At 37.4% G+C, this 18,417-nt stretch overlaps 1 protein-coding gene across 1 annotated transcript in view; it reads left to right on the top strand.

Moving 5' to 3' along the window:
* LRP1B (LDL receptor related protein 1B) overlaps window positions 1-18,417 on the top strand; it is a 1,336,604-nt gene that overhangs the window by 678,804 nt on the left and 639,383 nt on the right. Inside the window, exon 8 of the mRNA XM_043505072.1 lies at window positions 14,248-14,470. Coding sequence (XP_043361007.1) covers window positions 14,248-14,470 — 223 coding nt within the window. The remainder of the gene's footprint in view (window positions 1-14,247; window positions 14,471-18,417) is intronic.

Raw genomic sequence — 18,417 nt, 5'->3', positions numbered from 1 at the left:
TGCCACAAGTACTCCTTTTGGTTTTCACAGCATCTGCCAAGCACGGTGCCTCTCCATAGTGAATCTCTTTGCAACCCTGATCAATATGAAATATCAGATCTTCTGCTTCAAGAGTGGATGCAGCTGCAGTTCTTTAGTAGACACCCTACTACTCCCCTGACCTGATCTTCTTCCTTATGGTTACCCTCTGACACCACTAATCCTCAGAACCTTACTCCAAAAAAGGGAGGAGCAGCTCATGGCCATTTTAATAGCACCTTCATGGTTAAGACAAGAATGATAGTTGGATCTAGTTCATCTATCTGTGGCGATGCATTAACGCCTCCCACTCAGGTCAGATCTGACACAGAAGTTGGCACCATGAGCACCCCAACCTTGTATCTCTGAGCCTCAAGATTTGGCTCCTCAATGGCTCTTGAATTTAGCGTTGTGCTGCTCAGCAGAAGTCCAGTTTGTACTTTTGTAATAGGAAGCCCTCTATGCGTAAAACTTGCCTGCAGAAGTGGATGGTCAGTATCTCATTTGTAGGCTCTTTGTATTTCACCATTGCTCAATCATAGCATTTGCCATGGAATCCACCCCTTACTTCAAAATTGTGCTCCAGAATCTAAATTTTCATTAAAAAGTTTTTCTAACCTTCATGGCTTTATAGAAAGCTTTGTAAACATAAGGAAAGGGTACACCTGTCCAGTTCCATCTACCTGAGTCTGCAGACAGCCTGAAAATAACTCCTAGAGAGTAAACTATTATTTCTATACGCATAGTACCTAGATACGCAGGTCATGGACCAGGACCACTGTGCAAAGCGCTGTATAAATACAGAACAAAGACAGTGCCTGCCCCAAAGAGCTTATTACCTAAATATAATACAAGAGACAGCAGACAGATACAGGCAGACTGATGAGGGAGTACAATGAGTCAGGATTGGTCAGGATGATAGGCTGTGGTTTTAACACACTAGCAGCCCATTCATCTCTATTTGTTCTTAAACTTAGAGACGACAATTTTCAATTTCATGTTAATTATTTCATTTTAGGTCATTTGAATTGTAACCTCCAGCTATAATGTGGTAGTCCTACAGTCCCAAACATTACAATCTTACAATTTCCCCAAGTACTCAGAGCAAGTACCAAGAGCTTCAACTGCCCCAAACCCATCTGCCCAAAAACTGCAGTTGTGTGGACAGCATAATTTGACTAGAATTTACTATAAATATGTCACAAGGTCTCCTCTACCAATTTACTATTCATATTTCATTAAAAACCTCCATTTGAAAATGGAAATGAAGCTGCCACACAATTTCCAGTCAGCTGCACCAGAGTGCCTCACAAACCCCAGATACTTTGAATGAGAAATTAGATTCAGCTTTCTACAATGTACTGGAGTCCTTGCTTATGTGCAGTGAAGTAGTGGTCTCAGTCTAGTTCTTCGGGAGTAGATCCAGCAGCACATTTACCTTTATTTGGGACCTTTGTTGGAACCTTCCGCAGACAGACAAGGTATTGAATGGGGTTGGAGAAGACTAAGCTACCATTCACTTCGTAGATGACATTTCTTTGGGGGAGAGTTGGAGAATGTGGGTGGGGCTGCTTACGCAGCTACCACGCAGGCTGTCCTTGTTCTATGGATAAATAAAGGTCTTTATTTTCCAGGACTGTCCATCCAGCACCTTTCATGTACACTAAATTCATTTACAAATGAAACTGTTTAAATTTAACAGTCATTTGGATCATGTGGAAAACATTATTGGAAATTGAATTTTACCTTTCTAAAATGAGCTGTCAGTCTGACTAGTGGAGCCTCAAGCTTTCTCCTTGTAAATGGGATAATTTGGCTTCTGCCAGAATATTTTTAACTGGACTGATTTTGTGTCACTTCAGACAAAGGGGAAAAAAGTGGCAGGGAAAAATGTTCATAAATGCAAAGTATGGAGCTGTAATATTGTTACTGCAGTTCTCTAATGAACACATATATACAAATTAACAAAATATATGTAATTTAAATTAAGCTGGTCAATCTTTATCAAACATACTTAGAAAAAGAATTACACTTAGAGCTAGATTCACAAAAGTACCAGGTGCCAAAGTTCAACATTTAATTGGCATGACTTATTTGCCATCACTTAGACTTTGTGGGATAAATTTCATGACTGGAGTATTGATATAGAAGGGTAAGGCTTGTTCAGGAAGGACAGGCAGGGAAAAGCAGAAGATGGGAAATATTATGGTAGGAGGAGAGTTGTACGAGTCATTTCTAGAATAGACAACTGAAATGCCCAAAACACAAGATATGGTAATAGTGGGGGACTTTAACTACCCAGTTATCTGTTTGAAAAGTATCATCAAAATATAAAATTACCAATAAGTTCTTGGAATGTACTGGGGACAACTTCTTGTTTCAGAAAGTGGAGAAAGTAATGAGAGGAGTAGCTTGATTCTGATTTTAACTTGATTCTGATTAACAGGGAGGAATTGGATGCAAATCTGAAGGTAGAAAACAATTTGAGTGAAATTGACCATGAAATGATAAATTTCATGATTCTAAGAAGGAGTGAGAGCAGCAGAATAAGGATGATGGACTTAAAAAAAAAAAGTACACTTTAACAAACTTGGAACTCGTAGGTTAATTCCCATGGGAAGGAAATTGAAGGGAAAAGAGTTCAAGAGAATAGGTGGTTTCTTAAAAAGGCAGTATTAAATATTTCAACAAATCAGCCAGAGATTAGGGGTCTATTACAGGAATGGGTGGGTGAGGTTCTGTGGTCTGCAATATGCAGAAGGTCAGACTAGATGATTATGATGGTCCCTTCTGACCTAAAGTCTATGAGCCTACAGGCCCAGAAGCAAACAAGCCCAGTGTGAGGGAAAGATAGGAAGAAGCGTTAGAGGCCAATATGGCTGCATCAGGAGCTCTTTAATGACTTGAAAATAAAAAAGGTATTCTATGAAAAGTGGAAACATGGACAAATTCTTAAGGAGGAATACAAAAGAATGGCACAAGCATGTAAAAATAAAATGAGAAACACCTCGCCAGAGATATAAAAGGCAATTGGAAGAGATCCTGTAGATACATTAGGAGCAAGCCAAAGGGAAGTGAAGATACATTACTTAGTGAGGAAGGTGAGCTAATAATGGATGATATCAAGAAGGCTGAGGTTCAATGCCTGTTTTACTTCAGTCTTCACTAAAATGATTAATGGTGGCCAGGTGTTTAACATAGTTAACATTAACAACAAGAAGGAAGGAAATGAGCAAAATAGGGAAAGAACCAGTGAATGAATGTTTAGATAAGTTAGATGTATTCATATTGTCGGGGCCTGATGAAATTCCCTCTAGGGTATTTAAGGAACTACCAGAAGCAATTTCAGAACTGTTAGTGATGATCTATCATGGAGCATGGGTGAAGTCCCAGAGGACTGTTGATGGGCTAACATGTTGAAGGGGAACAAAAAGGACTTGTATCTGGAAAGACAATGGAACAAATTATCAAACGGTCAATTTTTAATCATGATTTGAAGGGTGATCAGTAATAGACATCAAATTCCATTCCTTCATAGGGTTATTGTTCTAATGCAGGGATTGGCAACCTTTGGCACGCAGCCCATCAGGAAAATTCAGTGGTGGGCTGGGATGGTTTCTTTACCTGCAGCGTCCGCAGATTCAGCCGATCACCATTTCCACGGGCCTCAGTTCGCCGTTCCAGGCCAATGGGGGCTGCGGGAAGTGGCATGGGCTGAGGGACGTGGTTTGTTTTGATTTTAGAAAGGCACAACCCCACATAAGCATGTCCAGGACAATTCATTTTCAGCACTAAGGGCAGTGTTTGGACTGAATAGTCAAATGAACTTAGACAGTATCAAAGCTATACTTCTGCTCAAGTGAATGTTAACATTTGTTCACTGTTTCATGATTTGCTCCTCCAGAAGACAGAAAAATAGTGAAACATACTGCACTCTGAGAAATAGCATGTGTTTCTTTTTAATTGAATCTGGCAGAAGAGGCACCTGGACATATTTTTTTTAAATATGTATTTTGTCTTTTGCATAAGTTTTGTTGTGACCCTAAAAATATTGACATATTTTTTTAAATTTAGAAAATATGGGGACCTTAATTATCTACCATCCTCCCCCATCTCCTAGATCCTTTTCCTTCATTTTGAAGTCTGGTGCACTTCTTTGAAATCTGGTGAAGTGCTCTGCCTTCATCCGGGGACACTTCCATTTCTACATTTGCAACCCCTCCTATTACACAATTTTTTGATTCCTCTTGCTACCCACCTCTTTGATCCAACTTCCCTGGTTACAATCTTTAGCCACAATGGAATGTGAATGTCCTATGTGTCATTTAAACAAGTATACAGTGCACTCCAAAGCCTCTGAATCAGACCTCTTACCAAACAAGACCTCTTATGGCCACAAGCTTTGTTCACCTGTATTTGAACTTTAAAGAGGCCTTTTTCAGAGTTTACAGTTTCTTATTGTTTAACTTTTGCATATTTCCATTTTGCACAATTGTAACTACTGCTGATTTGTTTACTTTACTATCCAGTGTAACAAGCTAATGAGATAAACACTCCCTAATTGTATAGACAGAGATCATGTCTTTCTTGTGACCCAACTTGTAGTATGCAAGTTGGTGACCTGGGATTGCAAGAACCTCCTCAACACTGTGTATTTTGAATGACATCATTAAATTATGATACTTATTATAGTATATTTATTAAATAGGGATCATATCATGGAATAGATCAATAGGAATATCTGCCCATTGTGAAATACACTACTCTCATTTCTAATCATAAAAGGCTTTCACCAGATTTATGTGATTTGTTTTAGTTTTTGGATTTCAGCTACAACACTTCATTTAACTTTCATCAAACTCTTCTTCCCTGTCTCCTCTGAATTTATTACTTTGAAAGCAAGAATTTTTAAATATGCTGGGTTACTAAACTGACTTAAAATAAATTGAATTAATATGATTAAAAATAAACCTGAGCCATAAGGAATAAACTATTTAATTTTCAGCTTTGTTTTTGATAAATCATGTTTCAGACTTGAATTCAAACTTTTGATGTTTCAAATCTATCAGATTGCAGTATATCTTTCACTTAATCCAGTAGAACAGTATATGACAACATCGTAAATTTAGATTAAAAGCTAAGTGTGTTTGTGCTTCCAAAATATTAACACTTAAAAGGTAGCATATGGAAAGGTTTCTTAATTATCTCTATAAGGTGACTTGATTTAGTGTCTGAGGCCATATTTCTCAAAGATGACCCAGGTCTTCATGCCATTGTCACCTTCATAGTGGGTCATGGCAGTTTGCTATAAATACCACTATAGGATGCTCAGAATCTTCTTCTAGTATATTATTCATTTTCCCATGTTCTTAGTAATGTTTGAGTACTTATTACATCAATTCATCATCAGCTCCATTCACTTCCTATTTGCTTCTAGATGCAACTCCAATGGTTTGTTAAATGTAATCTATAAAATACTGTTTCATTTGTGTGGAAGGTATTTGGGAGACTGTTTCTGTCCTTCTGTATTTTCACCAAACTTGAAAGCAAAAAGGGCACTTGAGATAATGGGATTTGTTTGAAAGCCCCCAATTTGAGAATTCATACCACTTCCTGGTATGGTGGAACATGGGTTTGTCTACCTCTGGGGGAAGAGTAATAGATGTCATTTTGTAATTTTGCTTTGGGGATATATTTTATTTTCATTTGGCCTTTTAATTAAGAAGACATCAGTTGCCTAAAACTGAGTGCATGTGCCAGAGACCCCAGTAATTTGGCATATTTGGGGACAGATTATACTCCCCACCCTCTACCCCCGTAGTCAGGTTGTGACAGACACAGACCAGTGGGGTACAGGAGTCTGGTAGAAGACAAATATACTGGCCACTGGATGAATAGTTTTCTGTTCCCTGAGTGACCAGAGCAGGGGCTGCCCTAGAACAATCAGGAACCTGCTAGAACCAATTAAGACAGGCAAGCTAATCAAGACACCTGGAGCCAATTAAGAACTTTCTAGAATCAATTACGGCAGGCAGGCTAATCAGGACACCTGGTTAATAAATAGGACCTCCCATCAGTTAGTGGGGAGTGCATAAGGAGCTGGGAGTGAGAGGACGTGCTGCTGGAGGACTGAGGAGTACAAGTGTTATCAGACACCAGGAGGAAGGTCCTGTCTTGAGGATAAAGAAGGTGTTGGGAGGAGGCCATGGGGAAGTAGCCCAGGGAGTTGTAGCTGTCACGCAGCTATTACAGGAGGCACTCTAGACAGCTCCAATTCACAGGGCCCTAAGCTGGAACCTGGAGTAGAGGGCAGGCCCGGGTTCCCCCCAAACCTCCCAACTCCTGATCAGACACAGGAGTTGACCTGGACTGTGGGTTCCACCAGAGGGGAGGTCTCTGGGCTGTTCCCCGACCTATGTGGTGGATCAGCAGAGACTGTGGGGGTTGTTCTTCTCTTTTTCCGTATGTTGGCCAAGGATGAGGTTATCTGAGTGAACGGCAGATTTGAGCCACAAAAGTCGCCAAACTGAGGGCTGCCGTGAATCTCTGAGGCAAGCAAATCCGCCAATAAGCGCAGGACCCACCAAGGTAGAAGAGGAACTTTGTCACAAGGTATAATAGCAGCAATTATTCCCTTTGAAATCAGTGGAACTACTCAGAAAGAATGTTTGGGAGATGGAGGAAGGGATTTTCTCTTCTACTATATGCATAATTACATGAATAAACCAAAGTGGCAGGTGCCAACTCTTTAGGTTCATGTTGTATTCTGTGTGGGAGTGGCTGTGTCGGTGCAGAGAGGTACACATTCAGTACACCAAGAAAGCAAAATTTGAATGAGTCCATGAATATCCTCTAAAAATGTGTTTTAAGAATCCACTTTGGAAACTATAACAATTTCAGACATAACATCCCTTCCTTCATTTAGAACTGAGAGAAATGCATTAAAAATTCAGCATTATTGCACCAAATTGCTCAAGCTAATTACGCTTCTTAAGGGTACTGAATTATATTTAGATAGAGTAGCAGATTAAGCCAGAATAAATTTGATAACTGCTAAAGAATGCAGTTTTTCAGGATTATGTCTCATAGCTTTAATCTCTTTACTGCAGATGGAGGAAAAATACATTTAGCTATTATGATGAGCGAGAGAGTGAGATTGGCACTTTGTTTATATTCATTTAGCACAAAATTCTGAGTATTTAGCCTCTGGCAAAAACTACAAACTGTTTTTTGTTGTTGTTAGCTTTCTATTTCAGTAGCGATGCAATTATTTTTAGTATAGTATTTACACAGATGCATGGACACAAATCCATATGTGGAATGAGAGAGGCAGAAAATATGGGAGATCAGTGGGTGTACTGCATATTTACCTCCATGAGTTTGAGAATGCAATACCTTGAGAGAGCAGTGTAAGGATTTCACATGAAGATAAAAAGTTTATTATATCATCTACTATCATATAAGATTCTACTGTACCAGCAAGTGGTTTACAGGCATGTTGTGGACCCAAGATTGTTTGCAGCATATATCATTGCAGAAGCTTGTTATGGTGCACCAGGGGCAGAGTCAAGACTCCAATTACTTCTGTTTTGATTTTAAAGTGTGATTAGAATTTATTTGACAATTTGAGAAGCATATTTTGTTTTCACTCTTTCATAAATCAAAAAAGAGCTGAAGGATTTCTCCTCAAACTTTCCAAAAAACATTTACCATCAGTCAGAGACCACACATTTCAATCTAACATTTTATGTCTTGAAAAAAAGAAGTAAATGCAACAGCAATATGTAATGAATATTGTGGATAAAACACATATGGCCGGTGCCCATTATTATATCAATGTTATATAAAATAAAAGTGAGTGTGTTATTATACAAAAATTGATAAACTGTTTTTGTGAGTGTGAGATTTATAATTACTTGTGGCACTATAATGCAGCTATAGCATGATTGAATATTTTCCACACCTAGGATTTTCTTTTTTAGAAAGCAGTACAGTGGAGTTGATTAGAACCCAATTGTATAACTTGGTAGCTTTACTGTTTGTTTTGTTTTTCATTCCCATCTTAAAAAAAAAAAATTAAATTTAAAAAGTTGTTGTTGCAAATTTTGAGCTTGCAGATTTAACCACAAGAAAATAAAGGAATACTATCTATTTAATATTTTTTAAAATTATTGGCTGACTGATTAATATAGTTCTGCTATTGGTACCTTCATTTTTACATTACCTGACTTTTGAGTTCAAATTTTAAACTGTAATGAGGCATTAACGCATAACCAGAACCTGAGAGGTGCTGAGTATCTATGACTTGGCCTGGTGCCGCCTTCTTTATATACACATATATAATAGAATGTATCTGTCTCTGATGTAGATATATCTACACTATATGGTTTTATACATTCAGAATATAACTCTTTCCTAACATTCCTCATCTTTAATTTATTTTTCAGTAGCTTGGATTTAAAATACAAGTTTTTATTCTATTTTATTATGGCTTTCCCCCCATGTCAAGTACTGATTCTAATGTCTTAACACTGCTGAAAATGTGTGGATTAATAAGACAATGCAATTTTGCCAAACTTATTCTGCATATTTTTCTCCTTTTCCCAAACAAGCAAATAGTCAATAATAGGCATTCCCTCTCATTCATGCACACAGCAGTTACTGTACATTGTGAATGGAATTACTCTGTTTTCCCCAAATACTAAGCAGTCTTGCTGAACTTCTTCTTAGCAGTCACACACAATCCCCTTTTCATTTCCACGCATATTATGTGTCATTGGATCTGGCAGAGCCACTATGTGAGGAGCAGCAAGGAAGCTTACTGCTTTTGGTAGTTCTACTGCCAGCCCATTCTTTGTTGAAGTAGCTTGGAAGCACTGATTACTGAGGTTGCCTACAGATGAAGAGATTGAGCAATAGCAAGCTGGATTTGATTTGATTTAAATCACTAGTCAGGAAGACTCAATTTAATAATGGTTTTCTACATAAAAGTGCATTCTTGTTGGTTGTTATAACCTTAATACATATTCTTCACAACTCAGAGATGTAAGTTTCACTTTTAGAAGATACACACTGTACATTTTTAAACAGTGGTTTATTTTGAAAACTTTTCAGATTAGTTTTACAGCTATATCAGAAAATGAATGATTGTTTGGTTATTTCATTTACCAAAGGTAAATGAAGCAGATTTTTACGAAGTCATTGGGAGGTGAACTATCTCCAATTCAATGGGTTAATCATTAAAATTTGGAGGATTTTCTTGCCATGCTGTATTAGGAGGAGGAGATCACCAGACAGATATTTAAATTGTTTTATTTAACTAAAACAAAGTTAAATATTCTGGATTTTTTTCTTCAACAGCAAGCATATAATAATCTAACAAAACAAACATATGTCCCACGCTTCTTACATTTATCTCCAGACTTCTTCTCCTTGTCCAGATCTATTCCGCCCCCAACAATCCTCTATTCATTGAACTTTTTGAAACTTTGCACTTTTAGAGAGGTAAGGGATTGACTCTGTGTACACAAATTTGCAGAGGGACAATAGAGTTGAGGTCTGTTATTTCTCACCTCTATTTATTTATTTATTTAAAACATTTTTGTTGTTAACAAGCATGTTACCCATCAGAGATCCTTAGTTTTGCAGTTCTCAAACTGTGGATTTGTGTCTTCAGAGGTATCTTCTAGACCGAGCACTGAGTCCCATTGAGTAGATAGAAAGATTAACACAAATAATCTATACAGAAACCTGTGTAACCACATAAAATTGGGTCCCTAATCCATGAACTATTGGAACTCATTTACAAAACTTTTCGTAAATATTACATAAATATATTCTCTCATACTATAGAATTAGAATTTATAATCCCTATTCAATGATGAGATCTTTGAGCTATAAAGTATCTTAATTAAAACTATCTTTAGGTTTTTTCCTCAAAAAGCATTTTATAAAAATCTGATTTAAATAAAAAAATCCAAGTTTTTTACTAAAAAAAAGCATTGATTTTTATCCACCCTGAGCAACAGTGGCTCGTCCATTTGTAAAGCTCTCACTGCTGCTAAACAGCTTGACTGTGTTATCACACCTATTAAGATTTTTCAGGTTTTTTCTGTTATGTACGATTACTGTTTTCTTTCTTTTTGAAGTGTATTGGTTTCAACTCTTGGAATGGTGTTCCCAGGCAGGTTTTTTTCAAGGCCTCGTCTATTTGTCTAGGACCACAGGACTGCGAGCCATTTTGCAATTCTTGAAACTGATTCTGCTGTACTTTCAATTTATTTTCAAGACTTATTTATAATATGTAAGAGGTTGAAATATCTATGTGCTTATCTGAAGCTTATCTAAAACATTTTTAGAAATTTCTTGTGTTTTCTTAGTCTCTCACCTTCATCCACAAAAGCAAATCATATCATTGTCTTTTCCCTCACATTCCTGGGCTCAAGTTCAAGATAATTTATTGTCCAATTTATTTATAAATAGTGTAGACTGAGACTGTATGCTTCAGTTTTAATCACATATATCACAAGGGTTGCTTTTACTGCTCTTCAGAAAGACAGAACTAAGATGCAGTATCATTGATTTCCATTCAGGTTTAGCACCACATATAATAGGGTGCAACATATTTATCATAATGAAGATGATGGAATGAGCAAACAAAGGGATGGTTTCAGAACAATGTGTGGTTGTTCAGAAGGAAATTGAGGTCATTTCCTACTATGGACATGAAACCAATATCATCTGTGCATTAGAGCACCTCAAAATATGAGAAGTTTAAATTGCCAGATAAATATACAAATAATTCAATAACTAGTAGATTCCCCCCCTCCAAGCTGCATTGTTTTACTCTGTTTAGAAGAGGTGAATATAGAGTGACAGTTTGTAATTAGCATAGCAATGAAGGAGATTTGTTTTGATCAGTACACAAATTCATAGCTACTATCCTATTCACTGCTGAGACAGCCATCTGTGTTACTGCAGATATAAACCAGTAAGGTTTATACTGTAAAGTAAAGTCTATACTGCGCTCCCCCCCCCGCAAAAAAAAGCCAGTGACAATGAGTCTAAGATTCTTCCCTCTCACCCCGGGCTCCAGCCCAAGCAGGAATGTCTCCACTGCTATTTTGAGCCCTGTACTGCAGAGCCCTGTGAGCCTGAGTCAGTTGACCCAAGCTTGGAGACACTCTGGTGTTTTTTGAATTGTAGAGGTACCCATAGTGATTTCTATGCTAAAAGCAAGTTATTTGACAATGAATGTTCTACAATGGAATTTGGTTGGTTGGTTTTGAATATTGTGGTGGTGGTCTGTTGTGAAATGAATGGTGGTTTGAAAATGAAAGCTACATTCCATGCACCCTTCGATCTTAGTCTTGTTCTTCAAGGGAGCCTCTGTATTGCCCTCTCCTGAGCAGGAGGCACTGACTGCAGCCCAATTCATTGCTGTCTTCTAACTGGCACTAAATCCACAACCCTTCATAGGGAAACGGGCAAAAAGCCTATTGTTAATATTTCTATTATAGTGCCTAGAGAACACAGTTAAGATCAGGTTTCCAATATGCTCTGTTGTAGAAATACCTCTTCTTCACTTTACATTGTCTAGTGGGAAGAAGGCATTGCACTTGAAACACCAGTGCATTGCAAGATTTTCCCCTTCTCTAGTGCTTCCTGATCATATGATTAGAGCCCTGTGCAGATACAAAATTTGTATCTGCATGTTATCTGCAAATATGGTCCATGAATATCCGCATCCGCAGATATAAAATGGATATCCACAGATTTGTAGGGCTCTACTTATGATGAGGACACCTGGAAGAGAGAGAGGGGGAGAGAGAAGGTGTGTGGAATGGCTGATAGGAAGGTACAGGCAGGCTCCTTGGTATTATGATTCCACTGCTGTGGAATTCACTGTATTGCCACACAATTATGCTCCACAACCCCAGGTGTCATTTGTTTCCATCTCTGACCATTGCAGAGAGAACTTGGAATGCAAACAAAGTGTAAACTGGTGACGTGTTGCTTTTGAAAAGCTGAAAAGAGCTGAAACAGGGAGTGGTAACTCACAGAAGGGTAGGAGCTGGGGAAGGAAGAAGCCTGAAAAGGAAAAATGAGAATTGCGATGGAAGAATATAATCTTTGGGGGCTGGACTGTGAGGAGGAGTCTGTCAAACGCTAAAAGAAAGCTGCAGTCCAGGAATGATGATGGTTGGCAAGGCAGTGTTTTTGGAGGTCACAGCATTGGTTGTGAGAACCTTTCCTGTGTGGGCCTGATAGTGTCGGAGACGTCAGGTGTCGTAATTTATCCCTGTGCTGAATATGGTTGTGCATTTTCCATTGTGCTAGGCACTATACAAACACACACAAAAAGATGATCCTTGCCCCAAAGAGTTTACTATCAACAACGTGATCCGCTAAATTCTGATTCTGTAATCTGTTACTTGTGCTACTGTTTAAAAAAAAAAAAACCTGAAAGAATCCAGTTTGATTTTGAGATCTTGAGTTGAGCTTTGATATTATTCAGCAAGTATGAGATGGAAGGACCTATTAGCTCATCCAAACCATATATCTGTAAATGCACATTTAGTGTTTTTTTTTTCCCAGTCTTACTTTAAATGCAAGAGGTGAGAGGGCTTAAAATTTATGATAGCTAATAAACATTATTTTAAGATACTGTTTTTGTGACTATAATTTTAAATTAATTGTATTTCTTTGCTTTTTTAACTTTCACAGTTTAATACACTTCTCATGTCATTTGTTCCATGTTCCATGCACAATATAATTAGCGATTCTAGGCTATATCATGCCACCAGTTTTTAATGGTCAGTTTGTGTTTTTTAAAGAACAAGCTTAATATGATCAGTTCATTTTAACACAATAGAAGCAGCTTCCTCTATACCACATGTATTTAAAACATTACTGTAATGTATTTTTTATTTTTAAGTGTTCTCGGATGTGAGACCCTTTTGACCTACACTCAAAATATATTCTCATTTGTTGTAAGGTATTAATAATGTAACAGAATTTTCATTTGGCTTCTTTGCAACTCCACATTCTTTCCAAGATACCACATACTGCAATATTAAATGCTCAGTGGAAGCTACAATTACCAGAACAATTATTTTTTAGATAATTATTCAACGAAAAGATACCTCGGGTTTTACATAAATGTTCCATTAATGCTGATAACTAACAGATAATTTACTAAATCTGGAAAATCAAATCTTTGATTCTCAAGGTAATATTAATAACATTCAGTAACTAGAAATTGAATTATTCTTGAGATAGTGTAAAGTCATGGCAAAATGGTCTTCTATTTACAAATGCAATTTAGTCTCATGAGAAGGTAATCTTGTTAAAATATTGTCAAGTTAATTGAAATTGATTTGTGTTCACTAAACATAGTGAATGGTAATCAAACAATCAGGCTTAGAAGCTTTTGTGGTATGTTTAAGTCTTTGATAGATTTCTGTTAATCTTGCAGAGGATGTTTCATTTTGGAAAAATAAATGTACTAGAGGTTCTTCAGGGCTAGTAGTTCTTCCTTGTCTGTCTTCCCCCCCAAAATGGATAAAACTGAAATATTGAGTAAATTGCCTTTTGTGAAATGTTATGTTTTGGAATATCTGAGAGCATCTAGAACTCTGGATTACTTCTGCATTTATTGTATCTGTCAATATACATAGTCCATTTGCTTCTAGCAGCTTAATTATTTCACAATTTTGCTGATCTCTACTATTTGTAACAATTTTAGCATCTACATAAATTAAATTCTAATAGCCTTTATAGAAGAGAGAAAAAATACAGCAAAGTAGTTTAAAAAGCAGGATAAACACAACACATAAGACACATACATTTTTGTGCTGATGCACTTAATTGCATAGGAATTTCTCATCTAATTAGCAGTATTGGCTCCCTCAAGGCACATCTTTTTCAATACATTAAAAAAATTCTCTAACAAAAACAGAACAAAATCCAATGCAATTGCATATTTGCTGGAATATTTCACATCTTTAGTTAACCTGCTCCCTCATGCCTTACAGTATTCATTAGCAGATTTCTCTGTTTATGGCTGATATTATATGGTTATGGATTACTAACAGATCTAACCACTGAAATGAATTAGAATAAAAACTTGTTTTACAGAATGCCCCACTGGGGACCTACCCATCAAAAATTAAATTAAAAAATAACAAAGCAAAAACAGACCCACAACACTTTATTTTCTTTCAACAGAAAACTTTTCTTTACCGACTATGGGAATGTTGCCAAAATTGAGAGATGTGACATGGATGGGATGAATAGAACAAGGATAGTAGAATCTAAAATTGAGCAGCCAACTGCTCTTGCAGTAGATCTGGTCAATAAATATGTTTACTGGATAGACATATATTTGGACTACATAGAAGTTGTTGACTATCAAGGAAGAAACAGACATACAGTAATTCAAGGCCAACAAGTAAGTATTTATTTGATTCTGCTAATATAATGTAATAATAAAAGAACATGCATAGCATTAACAAATATTTGTCATAAGTTTCACTATTCTTTTTGGTCCAAATGAGTCAGGTAAACAAGTTCTCATCTGCATGTTCTATTTTATGTGCAGTTTATTTCACCTTACAGTGTATGGGCCAGATCCTGTGCTGTGACTCTTAGGAGATGCACATGAGAGATAATCGAGGAGAGGAAACAGATGTAAGGATCTCAACAGGGGAAAATGGAAGGACATTACAAAGTTAGAAGTAAATCTAGGCAGGGGATAGCATTAGTACCGTAAGAAGAAGAGATGTAGGGGTGAGGAGATGCATCCTGATAACATCAAAGAAGGGAAAGATGATTAGTGAGATGTGCTCACCAGTCTAGGCCAGTCTGGATGAATACAGAGTGATCCAGTTTCTACTGAAATCAGTGGGAGTCTTTGCACTGATTTCAGTAGGAGCTGAATCCAAGTCCTTAAGCTGTAGGACTGTGATAAATCTGCTGAGCAGTAATACATCAGCAGACAGCAGTGTGGTGTCTGTTGCTGCCGTTCTGGCTTCTGACTAGAGTGTAGTATGTTGCCAGGGAATGAAAGATTCTGTGGCAGTTGGGAGGATAGTTGGAAACCCGAAGAGACAGTGACAAAGGCAGCAGTTCCTAGTGGCTACCCACAGTGACAGAGCTGGGGCTTCTGGAGTTGCCCATGTGTGGCTGGGTCTCTCAGTTGTAGATTGACAAGTCTCATGTACATAGAGTAGTTAAAAACATGCAATTTCAGAATGAGCATATTACACATCCATCTGTGATACCAGTTTCTCTCCAACAAAGAGAAATTGACTTGAAGCATGGACTTGAAATTGACCCCAGCTCAACCAACTGACAACAGGATATTTTAACTTTTTGATTTTTAAAATATGAATACAGGAAATAGCAAAGAGATGCTCATGTGGGCAGGCTGAGAAGAAATCAGGCTTTTCAATATCTGTAATAGACTGCATTGGCCATGGCCTTTGGCCAATTGTGCTGGAAAGGAGGTTCCTGTAAATCTAAATCCTTTCAGCATCTAGTGCTGCTGGCACATTCTGTCACTATGTAGTTAGATTAGAAGGTGGGTCCATCTTTAGCAGTAACTGGCACACAATTTTTGCAGCTTACTATCACAGATTTGGTCTCAGTGCCTTAACAAAGATTACAATTTGGCCTGTTTTATTTTTCCTCTTTTCCAGGGAGCTTGATGCTGAAAAACAGTTCCTAAAACAGATAAGAGGAACTGCTTTAGTTAACAACCTAGCTAGATAAGAATGGAGAAAACAGAAGATGCATCCTTGAAAGCTGGTTGTTTGAGGGAGTGGGAAGTAGCAAAAAGTTAAGCATTCCAACTGGCTATTAGGGCAGCCTGTTAAATCACATACAGAAGGAGCAACCCATCAATCATCTCAGTCCACTCTGGTGATTTCAGTGGATTTCAATGGAGTTGTCTGTTTATCCCAGGGCTGGATTTGATTCAGTTACTGCAAAGCTGGACACTACCGGAAAGTTAGGGGCTAGAAATTATCAGGAGAGGAGGTTATATAATCAAATAAACACAGAAATTTTAGCTGACTGAACATATAGACATATTTAATCACTGGGAAATGGAATTCTATTTTTTGCTCTTATAAAAAAGTCTGTTCATCTCATACAAATGATAAAAATGGATTCCTTTAAATCTATATCATTCCAGTATATTAACTGGTATTCTTTGTAGATATTAAAGTCTTGATCCTGAAAACAAGAATCGGCTTACTGCTTACTGGTACTATCATGTATAGTCTCTTTGGCTTCATTGGTAGTAAGCTATGTCTTTTCATGTTCAAGATACTTGGGGAATTGCACTTATGGTTAAAACATCACAATAATGCATAAAACAGATGAAAATAAATAATTAAAACATCCTAAAATACATCATAAAAATATAGCTGCACAACTCCACTTAAGTCAGTATAGTACCTCACTTTGGGATGCAAATGAATAATAAAATGTTAAGAAATGGGCAAATGGGGGAGAAAGGAGATGATGATGCAGGAAGGAATCTTTCTCTTAAGCACAGGGCTCTATTCCTTCAATATTAAAACAGTTACAAATAATTTCCTGGTAAAACATTGGCATTGTAATTGTTTACTGCAAAGTGATGCAGATGCATCATTATTTTCAAAGTTTTCTTTTCCACCTCCCTATTACTATGATTGGACTAAATCATATTGAGTTTTAATCAGGCAAAACTTTCATTAATTTCAATTTAGAGTTCTGACTGAGTAAGGTCTGAGTATGGATGCCCAGTAGGAGTAATTTTCAGAAATGGGTGGGATTTTAGTTGTACAAAATAAGAATTTTTTAGGAAGGTGTCCAGCATAACATTGAGCTGAGTGGATACATCACAGTGAATAATTCTTTGATTAATTGAATCAATTGTTAAACTTTTGGAATATCTACTATTTTTTTTAATTTTACATTTTTAAAAAACTTTCAGTTCGTCACAAACAGTCTCTGGAGTATTGGATGTTTGATATTCAAATTCTTTGATAAAAATGATTGGTTAGTTAACTAACTGTGTCCCTGTTTCGTCACTGAATGCACTTGCTCACATGCATAGATACACACATCAAGCCTGAATACTATGAATATAATGTTGGAATTTATTTTTAGCAAGCATTTGTGCCAGTAAAACACAGCCACCAAAAATTCACAGAAAGTCAACACAAAATGGAGTGCTAGGATGATGTAACAGGGCATTCACCTGGGGAGTGCCTTTGAGCAACTTGATTGGATACTACACTCCTTTTCTCCTCCTTTGCTCCCCTTACAGATTGCCATCTTACCTTGATCAGTCTTCAATGGCTTGGCCCTCTGGCCAAGTCACACAGTCCAAATTAATCCCTTTCTGGATATTAAAGAGTTTGGTAATTAAACAGTCTATTTGCCCCCATGAGGATCTTCAGCCCCAGTTCTGGGTCCTTTAAATTCATCCCTTTATTCTGACTCCCAAATAAGGCTTGTCCCTTTCTGGGGGTTTATGCCACTTTACTTGTGGCTGGTAGGGGAACCCAGGCCCACCCACTACTTGTCATTCAAACCCAGGGACCCCATGCACAGCCACTACATAGTGTTCACTCCATTCCATCACTGCTGTTTCCCTGGGCCTCTTCCTACAAGGCCCCTTTACCTTCTTGGGTTCTTCTCTGTTCCCAGGTCAGGGGGAGCACCCGTCTTCCTCTGGTCCCAGCCAGAAACTGATGTGCAAAGGCCCTGCAGATCCTTTTATCTAAGCCTGCTGCATCATTGGTTGTCTCTAGCTCTTCTAGCCCTTGGAGGACCAAATCTCTCTAGCTTCCAAGATAGCTGCTCTAGTGAGGCCTCTCTGGGTAGGCCTGGAGGACCCACCTCTGCTGCTGTTTTCCTGCCATCTCATTGTTTCCTAGCACGGGGTATACCAGAGTAGTGGGCCATCCAGTAGGAGCCACAAAGGCCTGGTACACCCCAGGGAACTCATTTAAAAATTTAAGAAAATATTTATTGAAAACATTTTACAGCATTCACTCAACTCTAATTATAATGTTGTTCAAATAAGAAAGTGAGTCACCTTATGTATTGTCCATGCGTGATTCTTCCATTTTGTATGAAGATAATAGCCTTTTACTATTCTTTACTGAATGTGCTGTTGCTATTATTATTTTATTTATTTGTTAATCACTAACAATGTAGATGATGCTGTGCAAGGCACAACTTAAAACATTTCCTGCACTGAAGAGTTTACAATCTAGAAGACAGACAGCTAAAACAAAATAAAGTCAGACTTATAGAAGTGTATTTAGAGTGTGTAATATTTTTTTTCCTGTCTTTACATAAATTTAATTGTAAAAACAAAAATTGTAATAAAAATATTAT

Source organism: Dermochelys coriacea, chromosome 11 (assembly GCF_009764565.3).
Source record: "Dermochelys coriacea isolate rDerCor1 chromosome 11, rDerCor1.pri.v4, whole genome shotgun sequence".
NCBI classification, from domain to species: Eukaryota; Metazoa; Chordata; order Testudines; family Dermochelyidae; genus Dermochelys; species Dermochelys coriacea.
This window is presented reverse-complemented; position numbering and strand designations above follow the sequence as displayed.